At 44.6% G+C, this 20693-nt stretch overlaps 1 protein-coding gene across 5 annotated transcripts in view; it reads right to left on the bottom strand.

Moving 5' to 3' along the window:
* Window positions 1–19705, bottom strand: part of LOC144472233 (uncharacterized) — a 30490-nt gene extending 10785 nt beyond the window's left edge. Inside the window, exons 1-3 of one of the 5 annotated variants that reach the window (XM_078185151.1) lie at window positions 19443–19705; window positions 19107–19186; window positions 16948–17022 (exon numbers count right to left, since the gene is read on the bottom strand). In XM_078185151.1, coding sequence (XP_078041277.1) covers window positions 16948–17022; window positions 19107–19186; window positions 19443–19545 — 258 coding nt within the window. In that variant the 5' untranslated portion in view covers window positions 19546–19705. Of the gene's footprint in view, window positions 1–64; window positions 304–4905; window positions 4957–5564; window positions 5669–10350; window positions 10489–12573; window positions 12861–16947; window positions 17023–19106; window positions 19187–19442 lie in introns of those variants that run through there. The other 4 variants (XM_078185160.1, XM_078185177.1, XM_078185168.1 and 1 more) reach the window with 4 other exon arrangements.
* Between the last annotated feature and the right edge of the window lie 988 nt (window positions 19706–20693).

Below are 20693 nucleotides of genomic sequence, written 5' to 3'. Positions count from 1 at the left end.
ACAAATCAATGTTTTCCGCTCTAATGCATAATTCCTGATTGCACCGCGCGTATCTTCCGCTTACCGAGTTAGTCGTTTTCTGTTTTTGACGAGTACACAGTTCCGTTTTCTGTTTTTGACAGTACAGGGGCGTCTACCGAATGAACTTTATAATTCTGAACCAGGATGGCGATGCGTGTCGGAGCCTCTGTTGTCCGATCGTAGTACAGAATTGTAACGTTCGCCCGGTATATGTCTGATGCCGCTGTGCGAAACTCTCGCGCAAGCGTTGCTTGCCTCCCCGCCGCACCTTCCATAGCGACTTTCCGCGCGTACACCGAGCATGACTAGGAAGAAAATTAAGAATTCGAAAGAAAACAAGCAGACGCGATCAGATCAAAGTTTGAGGAACGCGAAACCGAAACCAGAACGCGACGGATGAACGTAAAATCGTTTCATTGACGAATCAACTGACAACGAGTCTACGCGAATCGGTATATCATCATTGCGTGCTATTCGCTCGAGATCCCCTCGGATATGCGACTGATATGAATACACATACCGTTACTGTTCTCGGTGCCAGTAGCGAGAGCGACGACAAAAGTTATACCGAAATCGATACCGATACCGATACCGATACCGATACCGATAAACGAAATCAAAATCGAAACAGAGAAAACGTTTTCGCGTTGATTTCGAGAATGGTAATCGATGCACGTGCTTTATGCAGCCGCTTCGCTCGAATCGATTCCGATTCCAATTCTGGTTGTGATAACGAATCTGTCTAGACCGATGTTCGATAGTTCCTTGGATATCGGAAACTGCTGTAACGTATCCATACATCGTATCGTATAATTTCTTCTTCTTCTTCTTCTTCTTTCGAACGCTCGTTTATTTCTTTTTATACACTAACAGCGTCTTTTCGGCAACGAGTCCGGAGTCGCGTTAGTAATGTTATACTTGTACATTTTGACTTGATTGGAATAGCGAAGCGAAAACGGCGCGACGCGACTTGTTCGCACGCGCCTCTCCCAAAAGGGGATAAATTCTAATGAATATGAAAGAGGCCCCCGTTAGGTCAGGTCAAGGAATAATGCATCGTTTGACTTGCATGCGGACATGCGACAAAAGTTTCCTTCTTTTTTCCATTACGGCATGCGCGTATGGTTGCTTCACCTTGAGCACTTGGTTTGTTGCGATTACGACAGCAGGTTCCCCGTAGCAATTCCTATCGTAATAGTACCTTGCGCTTCGGAAAACGTTATAGCACTTTTCTGTTTATTTCTATTCGCGATTCTACATACAATATCCTAACGTCGTACGCCTGGGCCGCGTTAGGATTCTATTCGTTTATGTATTTATCAACCAACTATAAATAAAGCTTTTCATGCATAAAGTTAGTAGGTATACTTTGTGATATATAATGTTTCATGACGACCTCAAACTTAACATTGGTACTGAAACAAGTACGATTACAACAATATTTATAAACATTTATGAAAACTCAATTCAGACAGTTACACCGATCAAATGAAATTCTACATATACTGTTCCTCTTCTAAAGGAGGATAACTTCTTAAAGATGAATATACTATTATACATATACATAGATATGTAGATAGCATCTCTTCCTGACCAGTTCATCAACATCTTCTCATATTATACTAAAACCAACCAGTATTCCTCCTCGTCTACGTTCCCTTCTTCCCCTTACTTTTCTTTTCGTCCTCTCCTATTGTTAGGACGAGGCGCTGTTTATATGTACGCTGTTTGAAAAGGGACCCACGACTATTGGGACTTTCGAGACTAATTAGAAGCGATTCAAATGAAATTTACGACTGTTGGACTCCTAATTTCATCCATTTTCTAGCTATTCCATAATATTTATGGTATATATCCCGACACATTATTAAAATTTAAAATTCTATTGCCTTCGAGGTAATGCAGGAAGCTTAAATAGTTTTTAACGACGCCGTGAACACGCACAATTCGAATCCATGTAACTAGTAGACAGTATTGTTCGGTGGATTCGATTTATTTGAACCACGCTTCGTGCTCGACCTACGTTCGACCAGAATATCGAGTACCGTCGTTTTGATGTTATTCTTATTGTTATTATCATTGTCATTGTTATTATTAATTAGAACGTTCAAAGTCGAGAAGCAACATTGAAGTTTTACGGTTTAAAGCTTAAGACCAGGGGATCGGTGTTAGTAGTTTTGTTTCAGAATGTTCTGACTATTATCGCGAGAAAGAACATCGACATGCGCGCGAGGCTTTGAAGACACGTTTCTCATTACAATGTGGATAGCTCGGAGTAATAATTTGTCGATTCTAACAAACTGTGTACATCGTTGACGCAATAACGATAACGATCCTCCTCTGTATTTCATCGATACGTTAAGCTGCTCGATATCTGTTTACTCTACATACCTATACGTATACAATAGGTGGACATGTTACTAAAAAATTGATACCATATGTCGCAAAGGTCTTTGACGCGTCTCGAGAACACAATGTGGTCGCGTCAATGTAGATTTATAGACGCGCGCGTAGAACGTAGAACGTAGAACGTAGAACGTAGAACGTAGAACGACCGATGACATGGTTACCGTTGCATATCGAACACACGCTGGTGGACGATATGCAACGATAACGAGGCGAAGAAACGTTAATCGTGCACGTTTCGAAAACATTTTACTGTTCTCATTGCGTTCAAGCTACTCTTACGGTACCGATTCCCATTCGAATTCCGACCCCGACACGACACCATTACCGACTCCGTTTCACAGTCTTGTAGTTTCAGCAAAATTTCGTGGATAAAGTTCCATCGATCGTCATTCGACTGCGGTTCTTTATGCAAATAAAAATGTTATTGTTCGCTTCCAACAATCGATTTCAAAATATTCATCGTATTCGAAATGTTCGTGCGAAATCAACTGGATTGTTCGGTGATGTGTCAAAGCTTCATACACACAAATACAAACGTACCTACCTTGTTTGCACACATAGATGGGGACATATGTATACGATACAGAGAAATACGCGTGCTCATGCATATACGGCCGGTAAAAGAACGGTAGATAGTGACCGTGTGAAAGGAAGCTCCTATCAATAACTGCGTAAACGTGCACTATTCTAATCTTGTCGGAAAAGAGATCGACTACGATGTTCTTGTAACTTTTTCTCAAGCGCAACATTATCTAAGGTCAATAATGATTTATCGGGTAGGAAGACAGGATCGTGAAACTTCATTTCAAAACGATAAGCAATTTAACGGAAAAAACATTTAAGCACGATAACAGGTAGTTTTTCTTGAAACGTGACTGGTCTGGGACTGGGATGCGAAACAAACGAAGCGAAGAGACGTCGAGTGTAAGCAGATGCTATTCAATATTCTATCGCGAGCTATGTCAACACGGTCCGTAATAAAACCTCCATTACACCGTCCGTATATGCCCACGTGCTTTGTTTTAATCGTCTGGAGACTAAAGACTATAGACTGAAGACACCATTGTGCCTGGCGACGGACCGCCTTGCGCCGCGACAATCGTTTCTGATCCCAATTTTCATTCAGTTATCCAATCATTGTTGGTTGTATCATGTACCTAATTCGTTCTCCCGTTTATAAATAAACAAAAAATTAAAAAAAAAGAAATTTGTTTGAATACTTTTATTATTCGTAAATAGAATCGGCTTTCTGCGCTCTATGCATAGTATTTGTATTCCTATTTCCGTTTGCGTTTGTATTCGTATCCGTATTATTCCTTTCACGGTCGACAAAGGAAAATGACGAGTCGTCGCAGGGATCATAGTTCGATTCCTCGAATGGGCCATTCTTCGGCGGGTCTGCCTTTCAGAAATAGCCATTTGATCGTCACACGATTCAACGACGCGAATCATATACATATACATACATTCGTACATACCTACATATTATTATAATCTTGCTAGATGAATAATATATATATACAGAGACAGGGGTACAACACGTAGGTGTGAACGGAAGGAATTGGTAAACGACGCGCAACACGTAAACGAACAACGATGAATGAGCAACGACCGGACAAGCAAAAGCAGGGAAGCAGGGAAGCAGGTCGCGATAACAGCCGGACGACCAAAGGTTTTCCGTTCCCTCCGCCTAGATACGTCACTCCAGGTATCGGGAATAAACGAAGGTTCGAACATTCAGTCATTCGGTGAATCGTTCCCATTGCAAATATTAGCTGCAGTCTCGAGTACACCACCAGGATATTTCTATTTGACGCAGCGGTCGCGTCTTCCTGTAAATTCATCGTGATAACCTGTTTCTTTTTCCCCGAAAAGTATAAATTTGTACGATAGCAGAGACGGTGTAAGCAAAAAAGAAGAGTGAATTTCTGGATAACGAAGGATTAATTTAAAGTTCTGTAAAATGCAAGAATGGAGAATAAAACAAATTTTACATGCTTTTTATGCAAGTAGTTGTGACGCTTGCTACTCATTCGTTCAACGAATGACAACGAAAACAACAATGAGAACGAGATTGGTAAAGGTAGTCTCTACTAAGGGTAACATGGAATAAAAAGGAGGTTACAGCTTTCGCAATATGTATTATAGAATGAAATTGGCACGAGGCTCGTTGGTTGTCGAGTATGCGTACGGTGTTTTAGTTGGGTCGGTGTAGACGACTCTCGCACCGGTACGGGTACGGTGACGGTGACACGGTGACGGTGACACGGCAACGGCAACGGCAACGGCAACGGCAACGGCAACGGCAACGGCAACGGCAACGGCAACGGCAACAAACTCATTGTGTGCATGTACCTGTGCTGGTACTATTAGCTAGCGTAATAACGTCGCGCTATGCCAATGACGTAATGACGTAATCCAACGCCGACCACCATGAGCGTACGATAAAACAGACTATTGAAATTTTCTACATACCACGATCTCTTCGATACCCCTCTGATCTCCAATCATCCCTGGTGTTAATTCGATGCTATTTTCAAGTTTTAGTGTACACTGTTCCGCTATTTTTTCTTTTGACATACAGATGAATTTTACGAATATCTAAACGCTACTGGGAATTCGAATCTAATACTTTGTAAGAATTTTGAACGAATACGAGCGATAACGATGAACAATGAACGACGACCGACGAACGATGAGCAACGGTAAAAGACAAAATGAATGTAGCAATCGGTTTGCTGAACGTTTTAACGCAAATTTAAATTATAAACATCGCGGTAAGTGTAAGAAGGTAGGTTTATCCGGCACATTGTTTCATTCTGTGCGAACAATGCGAGAGAATATTGTTCAATAGCGATTTAATAGCGAGACGATAGTGTGAATCCGGTAAGCGGCTCGCAACCGACACGCTGTCAACGACTCGGAAGCTTTGTCAGAATGAAACGTAAAAACGGAGAAACGAGAACGGAAGAGGAAAGAAACGGAGGCGAAAGATCTCTCGTCTATATTCTAGACGAGAGGGAGCAGTTTGAAAGTTTCGTTGGAACAACACGCGAGAGCTCTGGTCCCTTATCTTGGCCACGAACACGCTGAATATTAACTTCTGAGTATATCTTAGGCGAGTTACGGTGTACCTTTTCTGTCCATGTTGGTAATATCCTCCGGTATCGCGACAAGGGAAATGAACACGGGCCCGGCAGACTACTCGGAAAGGCTGAAGGTGGAAGAAGACGACCAGCTGAAAGAACGCGACGATGGGAAACGACGACGGCTCTCGTCTCTCGTCTCATCGCTTTGCTGACTAATCGCGTCGAGAGGCGGGCACCTTTATGGTTCGCGCGATCGCATGTCCCCAGTCCCAGATGATGCGAACGTAACCATCTACCGCTTACCGCTTACCGCTTCACCGCTTCGGGTCGCGAAATTCAAGAGCCCGAAATTGTTCTCGTTTCCGATTAAACCGATCGAGTCCACAAAAATCCACGCACGACAGCGGAGACTTTTTTTTCCACCCCGGTTACATAACCGCGACCGCGACCGCGACAACGATATTCACACGTTCTTAAGACTCTTAACTAAACTACTCTTCAAATATACTTGGTCTTGAATACGCGAGAGTTATTTCGTCTCCTTGTTAAAAATTCAAAACCGATAGAAACGAAAAATATGCAGACCGCTTGTTTGTCCGCATTGATAGAGTTTACCGGTGCTGTAGCGGCTATGAGGGCAAAACTACGAAAGGGTTCGTAACCGTTTTGGAAAGAGTCGACAGAATGTCCGTAGTGATTTGCGCTTTGAGAAAAATCAAACTGACAAAAAGTTGCCGCTGTCTTTGGCGGTCTCTCTCTCTCTCTCTCTCTCTCTCTCTCTCTCTCTCTCTCTCTCTCTCCGGGAGCCGCCCAGGCAACCTCTCAGTTTCTTTTCTGATTTTTGGTCTCGGGTCTCGAGACTCGAGGCGAGTATCCCGCTCTTTTTTCTCGTAATTCCTCGGCAAACAATACCGCCGAAAATACACATCCGTACGTGTGAAAGACCTTAACGAAACTCACGAAACTCTCTCTCTCTCTCTAAATCTTGAACAATGAGGAGCAGGACGCTACACAGCACCAATTCCGTACGAGTCGAAAAGATTCTCGATAAATTTTCATTTGAAAAACCATGTTCTTCCCGTCGCGATACAACTTTATTTGCCACCGCGCTTTTCAACTGGACGAGTAAAAAATGCGTCAGAACGCACCGGAAAGCAGGTTGTCGACGCTTGGCGACAAACGCTTCATAGTTCGCAACGCTGCTACGAACGTATTACCGGTTGTTCTTGATCTTTGATCTGTGTCACCGTGTCGAAAAAAGGTGTGCACTCTTCCTACAAATAGAGAAATATATATGGCACAAGGTAATGCCGGAAAGTAGCTGCGGATCGAGAATATCGGCGTTGTCAGCGCGTCATGGCAGCGGCGACTGCGGCTGCTGCGGCACCGAGGCTACGTGATCGACTATTTCTCGCCACGCGTGGAACAAATAGAGATATGTGTATGCCTGCGTACCGGGTAGCGTGTCATCAAATCCTATAGTATTCATTCATCGCGACATTTATCGTAACATCGGTGTAAAAAAACGGACAATAGTTTCGATCGTGCGTATGAAATATCAATAAATACGACAGAACGACGATAGGTACCGATTCCGTGTATTTGCTGTAACTATTGGATATTTGAATTAGGGAGATCCATCTTAAAGTTTAACGGGGATCGTCGTTTATTAATTTTCAACCGTAGAACCCAACAGGTGTTGCCATCGGTGTCGTATCGGTACACCGAGCATGCCAAAGTGCACGGTGACTTTGCATTTGCATCTTGTTGAAGGTTTGCAACTCTCGATACTGTTACGTCACACCGATGACCTGCAATTTAAGCACGACCACTTGTCGTTATTTGAAAAGTCCACTTGATTTCTTAAAACTAACTACTTGCACTTTGCTTTCCTATTTTTGACGTTGTTGTTACTCGCTCGGTAACATTAACAATGTCGTAGATTCGTGTACGCCGAGCGAATAATGCTGTTCGAGATCGAAAATTCTAGCGCGTAAGTATGCATGCATGGATACATACATAGATACATACATACATAAGTACGTACCTAAAGGTTTCATAGATAAGGATTATCGCTCGCGGTCGAATTTTTATTTTCGTCCGGCTTATCGGTAATAGCGACGCATCGTCCAATCGCGTAACTGCACAACTGCTAATAAATGCACATAAGAAAAATGTCTCATCGCCGTGGACATGGACGCGGTCGCCGATGCATGGGCTGTCGCAATTATTCTTGCCGTTATCGAGAAAAATATAATAGATTCGTTCAGACCGCGAAACAATGGTTCGCCTTGCCCGTTTTCGAGCTCTTATATTTTCATCGCGTTCGACCAACAACTTTCCGAAGTACCAGCAAAAATTTCCCGACGTGGGACATTCGCTTGCTTACCTAGTTAAAAGGTGAAAGCGAAACTGCGAAACTGCGAAACTGTGAAACGTTCTCTGGCGACGTTCTCGAGCTTGTTGCTTTTTTCAATTGAAACTTGTTCAAAAAGCTCTCCTTACGTTTCATCGATTACGCGAAACTTCGAGTCGAATATTGAAATGAAACGATAATGGATTTGGAAGGCGTATTTTGCAATGCAAGCGCACCACCCGACGTCGGTTACGTAAACCGAGCTGGTACCCGTAGCGACCGTAACGACCGTAGCGACCGCGTATTTTCAAGCGGTCGAGTTTTCTATTCGCGAATGGAGTCCAAAAGCCGAACGTGACGCGCACCAAAGTAACAATATTCTCCATGAATCAACAACGCTTCTCAATAGATCACCGTCGTTCGCTACGTTCGATGTACCTTATCGAATTGAGCTGATCTATCTCGCGTTCGTATGAAATTGTAAAATTTTACACGTTACACATCGTTTCCCGCCGATTTTAAATCTGATAGCAATCTAAAGTAGATGAATCGATTCGAGTGTAAAAACGATCGAAATTGTGAATTTTTCGAACATATACGATTCGATGATTATCGCCGATCCTTTTCCTGTAATACATTATATTTTAAACATAAACTTTGTAAATGTGACAAAACTGTTGGTACCACGTACTCACAATATGTCGCTTATTCTGCAACATTTCAGCTTTAAAAATTTGTACATTTTGACTGAATCTTGCCCGTTTGCCTCATTGTACGGCGTAATGACGCGACGCGAAGCGAAGCGACAAAAATGATCGGAACAGGTGAGGTCGTATTGCGGTTCGCGGTGCACTAGTAAATAATTTCATTCTTTGTTCTGCCACCGTGAAATGGTAACGCGACTGTTGTTCGGTATGGTTCGCGACTGTCGCTGTTGCGGAATCGATGCTCCTAGCTTTTATTCTCTAAAAATGTTTGCAGCCGCGTAGTGACGCGTGTTGTTCTGCTCATTCTGGGATCAGATGGAACGGTGGTAGTCAATGCCTCGGAATAAATAAACCGCAATTTTTGTACAGCCCCCCCCCCCCTACTCTCGCACCCTTCCCCATCATCGGGAGAAAATATCTGGGTGTTAATTTACTCGAGTTTACAGCATTCCGCGCGACGCGCGTTTCAATTCACGCCTCAAAACTCAAACTAACTCGAGAGTTTCTCTCCGGCACGTTACTGCTGCACGCCGCGACGACCGCGATACCGACCAACGAGCAACGACCAACGAGCAACGAGCAACGAGCAACGAGCAACGAGCAACGAACAACGATCAACGCAGTAACGCGTTTCCATTGTGTCCGTTCATGCAGGAACTTGCTTTTCTCGTTCGTGTATCATTTCAAACTCCCTTCTCTTATTTAATTAATTCTACGAAGCAACGATACGAACGATGCGTTTCTTCAACTTTGTTCCGTTCTGCTTGTTCTTTTTCCACCTTTACTACTTGTTCCGTCAAAGTATATATTAGTTTACGTTACCCGAGTCGATGTTACCTTCATCACGCAACGTCTATGCAAAGCTTTTCTCGAGCAATGAAAAAATTGTCGACAGACTCTGCCCCTGATCCGTAATTTTTCTTATTTATTCTTTTACATTTAAATAGGTGTGGCTTTGAATTTTCTTCCGCTTCGTTTCGAAGCAAACCGAATCCGGGATTCGAAAATCCTTCCTCTTCCCCCAATTCCCGAAACACCGTCGTGTATTATGGATCGCTTTTCCGAAACTGATGAAGTAACGCGCGTTCCCAGCGTCGATCGACAACCATTTTATTCTCTCGACGACTCCTGAACTTTATACGAGATTCCGTGGGCCGGCGTTGTAGTCGGTCATTTTGCGGTGACCAATAGCTGCGTCTTTGCTTCGTTTTCGGGCATAATTCGCTTCATATTTATCGAACAAGCCTATCCTATAGTTGTTTGTTCCGTCTTTTTGGTACATTCTTTGTAATTCTCGCATATGTGTAACCGGGTCCGCTACTTAGCAAATAGAAATGTAGAAAATAAAGAGCATAGGAGACACGAAACTGGAGAATCTTGAAAATAACGATTCGCAATTGTGACCCGGTGACACGACAATTATGCCATGCTTGTATCGCGCAAATGGATCGCTGTGACGAAGACCTTGATTACGTTTACACCTCCGCGGATATTTTTGCATGTTTCTCAACATCGAACAATCTTCGTTTTTCCTAGTTGCCAAGGATTTACCACATCTCCAAGCTACGAAATTCAAACGAATCCGATAAAGCGAATTAACCAGATCGTCGACCGTCGAACGATCCGTTGCTGCAGGGAAAACCGAAAGCTATAATATACATGATGTTTCTAGAGACTATACGATATCGTGCGACTAGTTTGAAAATGGCAACTGGATTGATCGCACTTGCAACACTGGTTAGTTGGATCCACGCGTCGCGAATCTTACCGAACGACAATGATTTGTCCGTCCGTACGTTCGTTTCGAACAAACGAGGAAAGGATACTATTCGCGAAACGATAAAATGCCAGCGCACTCGAAATGCCGCATGGCGGACGTAACGGATCGCGTGGAACTGCATATTACCTGCAATATTATTTGCAGTTTCAGAACTATCGACTGCAAGGTTAGAGTACAAGGATTGACTTAATTACCTGGCAGCTAAGGCAGGCACGCGTATCTCGCCCGTGGCACTCTCGATTTCCACTGTTTTCCGCCGTTTCAATCTCAAGATTCGAATCGACTCGAAATCATTCCGTTTCCCTACTCTCGCGCGTATCGCACCGCGCACGTTCGTCCAAACGTTTTTCGCCTACATCGAAACAACACAAATATTTTACGGCAGACAAACACTTTCGAATTTCGATGCATCGATGCAGACGCCCATTACTATGCGATAGATAAAACGGCACCGCGAGCTTATCAGACGGTTAACTTTATTTTTGCAATAAAAATTGCTAAAACGAACGTCGCAACTACTCGTGTGGTTAATTGTTCGACGTGTTCGTTAACGTTAAGTAACCATAGAAATTTGTCCTTCGCGTTTTATCGTCACCGATAAACACAATTATTCTACTTTGTACCGTAACAAACATCAACACAGCGGTTCTTTCTTTGCTTCGTTTCGCTTCGCTTCTCTTTGCTTTGCTTTGCTTTATTTTGCTCGGCCGAATAATTCTTTTTGTGAGAAATTGTACTCCTTTGTTTGAAAACATTTGGAATGATAAATATGTGTTGACTCGTGTCTACGTTTTTTCTAGACTTTGTCAAATAATATATCGCAAAATGGACACGAACCAACCGAACTGCAGCAAAATGTACGAGCCTATTCCATGATAACGTAAAGTAAAACCTCAAGGCGCAAAGATTAGACCATCGTTTTCCTTATCCGTAGCATTATGCGGAACTTAATCCACGAATCGACAACGATTTCGAAGGTCATGACATATTTTTCATCAAAGATTCTCCTGTCGATGCTCACCGAACAAATCTAACCATGGTTCGCGGAAATCACCTTCTATCTAATCGTTGAAAAGAAATCGACAATTTCGTCTTACGGATACGATTAATTGCATCGATTCCTTTATTAGAAACGTACAATAGATTAGCAGAAAATGAAAGCGATGTTCGGGCGTACTCGAGAACAGAGTAGCCTTCCTCGTTGTTGTTATTATCTATGAATTTGCATTTACGAGAGCACGTTCGTAACAAGAAGAAATCCTTAAACGGAGCAAATAAAAAGCTTTCGAAGCGCATTTACGGAAAACCGCCGCTCCTCAAGGTTGTTTTGTACAACGACTGTTAATCCTGTTTGTAATGTTTGCGAGCGTGGCGTGATGCGGCACGGTTCGCCTCGCCTCGCCTCGCCTCGCCCTCTCGCGCCGCGATGGTTCTGCGCAGATGTCGCAGAAATCGTGTTGCTCGTAATCAGAACAATCGTTTCCGATCGTAAAACCAGGAAAAATATAAGCAGTCCTCGAATATCTATATTAGTTGAACCGATAAACCAAATTTAGAGGATTGTTCGTACACGCTGGTGACGCGCGTTTCGAGCCGCGTTGAACGAGTGTAAGGGGATCAAGTTCGATCGCGTCCCGGTAGAAACTTGTTGCGCTGTCTTGCTGACGTATATCATCACGCGCCCTCACCTCACCCTCGCCCACCAACCGATCATCCCCCGGTCACTCGCCGCCACACTCGCCCCCGCACTCGCGACCGTCGTGCGCCACCAATTTTTCCGGCCCGTTTGATAGCTATCGCAGCAGCTAACTAGATTTATTCGTAGCGCCGAGGGAATTGTTAACCTTGTTTCAGCGTCGATCTCGCCACAGAGTGCTGGAGAGTACACGGCATCCATCAGGACATAGTCGCGAGACATCGTCATCGCCGAGGGATCGTAATATCGTAGAAACTGACTCGCGATATCCAGACTGTGCAACTAGCCCCATGCATCGGAGTCAACGATGCCTGACATTCTAATTCAAACGCCATAGGTCCAAATAATGTACGCGATGCGATCTTGTTCCGTGAAATCGAAAATGCACCGGGCAACGTCCATCGTGCATCTTCTTACGTCGCAGCCACGAAAGAAAGACCGACCGAAAGATTCGATGTTTCGATTAGCGATCAAAGATGTCGAACTAAAAAAAAAAATAAATTTGTTTTTCTTACTTGTTATCGAACGACTGTTTCATCCTGTTATTCGAGTCTCCCGCGCAAGGGTGTATTATCCTCTGCCGAGGAGATAACACAAGGCGAAGACAGACGAGGCGAGCCATCCAACGGGTCACGGTGCTGCTACAGAACACCCCGAGAAATGGTGGTTGGCGTTCGACAACGTTTGACTGCAAACCGAACGAATGTTCGCGTATCCGAGACTCGAGATCCGAGCGCTCGAACCGCGCGCACCGTTCGACCGTCGAGAAGCGACTGTGCATTCGGTGGTCGCTCGTCGCTGCACCTCCTACTCCGACCATCGTGCAACCATCGGGCAACCCTCGATCGCGTAGAGGGGAGGGTACTGGTACTTGGGCAAGCACGCGAGCGACCATCCCGGCAACCGACCCAGCGACACTGAGCAACCGAACAAGCGAGCACGCACGCACGCATCGAGAACCTATCGCGATGTCTAAGCGTCGCCGTTGCTTCGTCGTTTTGCTGTTGCTGCTTCTGCTGCTGCTGCTGCTGCTGCTGACACAGAAATGTGCACCGTTGCTCCGGTGGGCCGAACCAACACCGCGACATCGACACCGAGGACACTGTCGCATCGAGAACGCAGGTACCGACGAATAGGTGTGCACACTGATTACCCGTCTAGATATTCTACGGGCAAATAGATCCCTCTTGCGTATGTACGTTGGGTGACGAGAACGTTGGTCAGCAGTGATGGCAGCGGTGCGTGCGGTGTGCGACGTGCAGCACTCGGCACACGATACACAGACGTTTGGGTGAAAACGAAGAACGTGCAACCACCGCGGGAACACGTGTCTTCCAGTTCAGTCAGGACATTCGGAGCTACAAGTTCACGTTAACATTCGTATTCGCCGAGATTATCGGTATTTGAGTTCGTCGAGGTACTCGGTGGAAAGAAGCAACTATTGCAGCGTCGGTGTACGCGATCGACGAAAGAAGAAAACTCGAACGATGTCGAATATCGCGTCAGTCTTTTAAGCCCTATCTCTTTTCGTATTTGTTTTCGCTGACACGAACGCAAACTGCACCGGACTCGCGCAATTCGACCGAGTATAGGCTGCACGTTTCGCCGCGTATTCGTTCCGCGCTGCGTATAGGAGGAGAAACGCTTTCGTTCTATTCGAGAGGAAATTGTGCTCGCAAAGGCAGGAGATTCGAAAGAAAATACCTGACCGAACATTGGTTTTGCGCGGTGTCCCCGTAGCAAAGTTCGCAGACTTCGGACGAGAAACAACAGCGGGCATGGTCATGAATAATGTAATTAGGCTAGCTGCCACGTTTTCCGTTCGAACATGTTTACCCTACGTACAAATGTACAACGCGTCGTTGTTAACGACACGACATTTTTATCGGCCCCCATGCGAACTTGTGCTGCGGGCGCAGCTGAACAAGACCAGAGTGGAAAAAGCGCGTTGCCGGTGACGTTATGATAATCGTAGGGTCGTATTCCTTCCTGACTTCCGTTCTCCGTTGCCCGGGGTTCCTTTTTCCCATTTTCCGTCTCTCGTCCGTCGTTATTTTTATTTTTCGTCGAGTCCACCTACGATAAACGTCGTTCTTGTTTCGTCGTAAGATCGCGAAACTCGGTTATTCGATCATTCCACTATGTGGTACGCTATTCGTACGAACAGATTGCCGCGGTCCTTTTTTCAAATATAAATTTGAATTCGTGACCAATATCGTCAAATAAATGTTTCTCGACGCATTGCGCAACTTTCACTGAGCCAAAGAGACGACGAATGACTCACCGGTACACGCTCGACAGCAACGAAATCGCGAGTTCTTCCAGCAAATGGAAATACGGATTTCGGTATTAGCGCAATTGTTTCTCTTTAGATTCTCGTTAAACTGATCGGATAAACTCCCTCGAAATCGATAAAATATAGCGAGATATCGAACAAAGATTTTCTGTTATCGCATGTTTTCGACGAAGATTGAAAACGGCGATGCTCTTCGGATTAGCGTTTTTTATACGAGACAAGAAATGTCTGCAAATTTTCTATACTGACCTTGGGTCAAAATTATTATTTCGATATCGGGAGTAGCTGTAGCAGCAGCAGCAGCAACAGTAGCAGAAGCAGCAGCAGCAGAAGCAGCAGCAGCAGCAATAACAACAGCAGCAGCAGCACGGAGCAGAGTAGAAACTCGATCGACCTACATTTATAGGCATTCGCGGGGGAAGGTAGTCATAGTCACTATCACCCCCAGGGAGTAAGCACCCCTCAATGTTCGACCTATCGTATTTCGACGCGTTATCGAGCGAGATGAAACGCTAATAATTATAACATATGCATATACCCATAGCGATATAAACTGAACGCGCGTTACTTTCCAACAAGCCATATTTTGTTGTGCCAGCAAAATAAGATCATTCAGTTGTCGCGTTTCGCCCGTTTTCGCCTTGTGCCTGTAAACTTGGTTGGAACGTGGAAAAATTTCAAACGGAGGCCGATAAGCGACGCATTAAGTAATTTTCGAATCAGCAATTGCGATGGACTTCAAGGACCTGGAGTTAAAACCGTGACAGCACTTGAAAACGACGTTGGCTATTGTTGCCAGGAAATGGTGGACTCAGAGCGTCACAACGTCATCGTGTCACGACGCGACAACAAATTTCATCTTGTCCGTCTCGGTTTGTCCGAGATGGAAGCGAACGAGACCGTGAGACTTCACCGCCTGATTCGATCGGTTATTAAAAGCCGAAAGTGTCGCAGGTCACCGACTATATCCGGTGCCCGTGTCGAGAACGCAGCGGTAGCAACAGGCTTCGCGTACCACGACACCCGACAAATTTCCAAGCCTCGAAGGTCCAGGTGACTTTTTGGCAAAAGTGCTCGACGAAAATTTTCGCATCCGTATCCTATTCTTCTTTCTACCTTTGCACACGTTAAGTTTTCCGTTCGATCACGGCTTCGCGTTCCTTCGGGTGCCAAACGAACGAGATCCACGCAGCAAATATCCAGTTTTGTCAGGCGCTCGTTTGAACCATTTGTTTGTTGAACGTGACAAACGAAGGTTCCGCGATACGCGACGAGCGACCAGCGACTAGCGATCAGCGACCAGCGATCAGCGACCAGCGATCAGCGACGTGCGAAACGCGAGGAGACACGACGCAATATTTTCCTGGCAACATATAACGGCGTAATCGACAGTGAGGGAGAAACGAGCGAGACTCCTCGAACTGCGTTTAGGAGACCACCGGGTGGAAGAGAGAGGTTGGACCGATCCTTTGTTGGCCCAAGATACGAAATAAAGTGCGAGGTTACGGTTATCGGCTTATCTGGCATTCCTAGCGAACGTTCCTATCGCGTGAAACGATGCCGCATCGATGTCGTCTTTTACGTTCGTTTCCTCCGTAATTTTATATCTGGTGGTTACTGATTCGCACGAGGATTTCAGGATCTCTTCGATCGGTAAACCGGTCGATATCGACCATATTTCACCTGACACGGGATCTAACGTTTAATCGAATGTTTTATCGTTTGTTTTCTTTTTCGCGTACCCAGATGAAAACGACAGGAGTGGAAAAAGGAAACGAGCGACTGCTCGCTTCGTATCGTATCCTATCGACGCGTTTTAGAGGCTACAATAGCAATCATTTGGTAAACGCGGTATCACATTCGAAGCATAATTGTGCAACGTTGCCGAGCAATTCGGCGACGCTCGATCCCTATCGCGGATCGTTCTTGCGATTACCTAATAACGAATCTGCCGCCTATAGAACGTCCAAGGAGCAACAGTTGGTTTTGAACGCGACTGCCTGCAGCCGAGGGTGCGTTATTCGTGAATCGTGCTACTTTGCGACTGCGACTGCGACTGCGACTCCCAACCAATTCTTAACACGCGCTTATCGACGAATCACTTTTTTCAATTTTACAAGGCATACGCCTGTGCACTCGCGACCGTTTTTACTGCGCGTCGTATCGTCGTTAAGGTCTCTCAGCCAGAGAAATATGCGAAGCAATTTTGTCGCTGCTCCGGCAGTTGCTTAGGAAACATCGTCGAAAAATGATAACGCGTGCAAAATTATTTTCTAAAGAAAGGTGTGCTCGATTTTCAAGCGCGAGCTTCTGTAACAACTGCGGCGCGTCGAAGAAGCGCGTTACAGCGCAGCGACGCGAACGAAGCAAGATACGAAAGGGGAGAGAATGCTTAGCAGATTTCTATCTGCATCATCGTCCGTTGCTTAGCATACACACAGCACAATCTACGAGGGTGAACCAAAAACGCGACCAGTTCGCGTCGAGTACGTATTTAAAAATGAAACGGTAGGAAGCGATTGAAAACAGTAGAAAATGGTGCGTTAAAACCACTGCTCTTAAAGCGTGAAAGCATCGTAATTCATCGACTTACCGAATCTTTCGGTTTCGCGTTGAGCTCGATCACCGTTTTCTGAAGTTCACAGTTCTGTCGGCGCAACAGCGTAATCTGTCAACGATCAAAACACATCATCGTTAGCGTTATATTCAGTTTTGTAGAGTTATAAAATTTCGCGCGTCTAGTGGCAGCGAGATAGTTTTCTCGGAATCGCGCGAGTTTGTTGAAATAGTAACCAAAAATCGGTACCGGTATCGGGTATGGGTACGACGACGGCCACGACTACACGGGGAAAAAATAGAAAAAGGAACGTTGACACGAGAAACGCGGTAATCGCGTCACGGGCTTAAATATTGGTAACCATAATCAGAAGGAAATCCGGTGGTACGCGCTGTGCTGTGGGCACGGAGACCGTACGATCCGCGTTTCTGTTTGTCTTCCTTATCTCAGGTTTGCGCTGCGATAACCGTCCTTCCCCTTCCCCGAACGTTATATCACCTATACCGAGCTATCTCGCACCACCGCGCCAAACCACGTGACGTCACGCGTCACACCGCGCCGAGCTGCGTCGAGCGAGCCGTTGCGCGTTGGGATCGGAAACGATGCTCTAACGATGCTCAAACGATGCTCAAACGATGCTCAAACGATGCTCAAACGATGCTCAAACGATGCTCGGCGATGGAAAGGATCGAGCGAAAGCGAGGCAATTTGAAACGTTTCAAATGATTTCGAGTAAATTACTTGAAACAGTTCGGATACTCTTGGTCGGAGTGATTCTTTCGATTGAGAAAATCTCTTCTACCTATTCTAACATATTCTAAAATCTCTTCGAAAACTTTAGAAGAATTCCTTCGAACGTACGAACGCGAGGGACAAGTTTCGAGATTCAACTAGATCGACGATTACGTATGATTTCCCTTTAATCGTTGTCTCTCGGCTTCTAGACAAAAATGGACAATTTCGGAACGGGGGATACGATTGTTCGAGAGCCTCGTCGCTTCCTTTCATAGGTGCCCCGATTATCGACATTTAAAAAAACGAGTCTCCAGTTTAAATTTACCATATTTTAGAAAGTGTTGCGCGTCAACGATAAATTTGTACATGCAGTCTCAATTTCTCAAGGATGCGGGGGTAGTCGCGAGAACACCGTTAACGTAAGACCTATCGTCGATGTAGGCCGAAGGCTCATCGCTATCTATCGGTTCGTAGAACAACGGAGGGCATCATGGCCCTCGAGTTTAACACAAAAGCACGAACGAACGCGGCGCTCGCTTTCGGTCTCTTCGCTTCCACAAATTGTCCGCGATAACGAACCGGAACGACGCGACGCGACTGTGCAGAGTACAGACTTCAATGACCCCCATTCGGTCTCCTTTACCACCCTCCGTGCTCCCTTTTCTTCGTTTCACGACGAAACGATTGCACATTCGAAGGTTGTTCCGATTGGTAATATTTTATGAAAGAAATACGACGATCGCCGACAAAATTGGATTTACAACGAAAACGATGATTTACTATTATTATCCGTTAATCTACTCGTGGGTAATCTACGCGTTGAACTCAACTCCGAACGCATTCGATTTATACAAGACGCGCATCGACTATTGATGTTACTCTCCTATTTGGAGATTCCAACGAAGAAAGTGATACTAACAGAGCTTGCTGAAGCGTTTCACTTATTTATGTCTCACCGGTGTTCATACGCTGTTCAGATCGAACTACGCGCTCCACGCATGGAATAATGGGTTCGCGTATCGCTCCTTCCAAAAAGGGTTGACCAGTTTGACGGGTCGATGGTCTAGCGAGTTGTGCGTACATACGTATAGCGGATGGAGGGATTCCAAGTAGGTGTTGCGCGAGATAAGGTAAACGTATTTACATTACACTCGATCACGTTTATTAGGGAAAGCAACATCTGTTAAAATAATTTAATACCGGTGCGGCAGCGGTAACCATATCCTTATCGAATCGATCGACATCTGCGCGGGAACCGAGGATTTCTAATGAATTCGATAACCGAATGTAAAGCAACTTCACTTAAACGAAACGAAACGAAACGAAACGAAATTTGACAAATAATTTATGCTACTGGTTTACCGAGGCACTTTCTGTGATTTTCGTTCGGGACGAAACGCGGGCAGCAAATTAACCGCGCAAACATACCGATAGATTATCAGGATCAAGTCGATACTTACTTCGGCGTCTTTCGTTTCGAGTAACTCTTCAAGTTCGACGCATCTCTGGTTCGCTTCGTTCAATGCTCTCGTACGTTCGTCTGCGCACAAAAGACAATTTTAATCGTGCCAGAACACACATTATTCGAAATTAAAATCGATCCGAGTAAATATTCGGATTTCAACTTGAATTGTACGGTTCGAATTTCCCGCTATTTTGTCGCGCCCTCGCACGATAAAGCAGAACCTTAAATTGACAGTCGACAGTAACCTCCAACTGCGATTAACGCGTAGATAGTAGAAAACAAACGGTAATTCGTGCTGGTTGAATTCAAATTCGAATGATATTTTGCATACCTATTTCGTCTACGATGCCTTCTGACAAAACTTCCTTCGTAAAGTTCGATATCTGGCCCTTTAAATTCGACAAGCTAGACAGTCCATCACCGAACCACGCCATTTTACACGTCGACACTTATCGTTGACAATACGTTTCGTGGCGTTGTTCGAGTACTGTACGAAAAAATGTTACGAACACCGCATATTTTCAAGAAACCATACGTCAACGACACTAAAGCATCAAAACATCGAATAACAGTACCCACGTAGTAACCTTTCTAAAACGCACAACTTTAGTGAAACACGGTTGGCAACAGTTGGCAACCCTAAGCAAAAAATCACTACGCGTCACGTGATTTTTCCCAACCTGTACAAACCATAGACAGACATCGGGTAAGCATAAACCATGTACATATTGGAATTTGGAATGCATTCTTAAAAATTCTCCAACCGTCCATGAAAGTCTCTGGTTGCCTCGAACAAGTATTTTGAAATTTCTGAAAAACTACGAAGTAGCGATTAGCAGTAATTTGACAATGCCAAACAATGGCCAATTAAAGAACAATTGTTGAAACCAACTTATATTTGGCAGCCGTGAACGACATGTGCTCCTAATTCCTTGTATATTTGTTTACTAAAAAATTCATTGTTTATCCTTGTGATCAATAAACATTTGGTTGTTCGTACAGTTTTTTGTATGCATTATTTCAAAAATTTCGAAATTTATACGAGTCGCCGACCTCCCATAAAAGTTCCTAGTATACATTGTACATACACTTGTATGCGAGTGAAAATTGTACCCATCTCAAAATCTTTGTATGCACTTTTACTCGAATGCATATATATCGGTTCGATTATTTTGATTTTGAACCACCTAGTAATGAAAGCGATACGTTGTATAAAGTGTAATTCAGATGTTAATTATAGATATTTGGTCAGTTTTAAATATCTTCTAAGAATAATCGAATGAGTGTACCAACGGCGACGGTTGGTATATTTGACGCCTTTCGCCAATATCGTTTTATTCGGTTATATCGTAAGTCATAAAATATCAACATGATCGTAACCAGTTAGGCTAGTCTGTCTCATGCTATCACCAAATTGAACATGCGAAACGCTGGGTATTGTATGTACTTTGGGTGAATATTTGTGTCAATTTGAATATTTGTTTATGCCTGGTCTGCATTTGGTATGAATTTTGTCGAGGCCAAATGCATCCATGTGCTCGTAGACCGCCGAAACGCTCTATTTCGTGCAGATTTACGATGC

Source organism: Augochlora pura, chromosome 1, assembly GCF_028453695.1.
Source record: "Augochlora pura isolate Apur16 chromosome 1, APUR_v2.2.1, whole genome shotgun sequence".
Classification (NCBI taxonomy): Eukaryota; Metazoa; Arthropoda; class Insecta; order Hymenoptera; family Halictidae; genus Augochlora; species Augochlora pura.
Note: the sequence above shows the minus strand (reverse complement) of the source record. Positions and strands in the feature narration are given on the sequence as shown.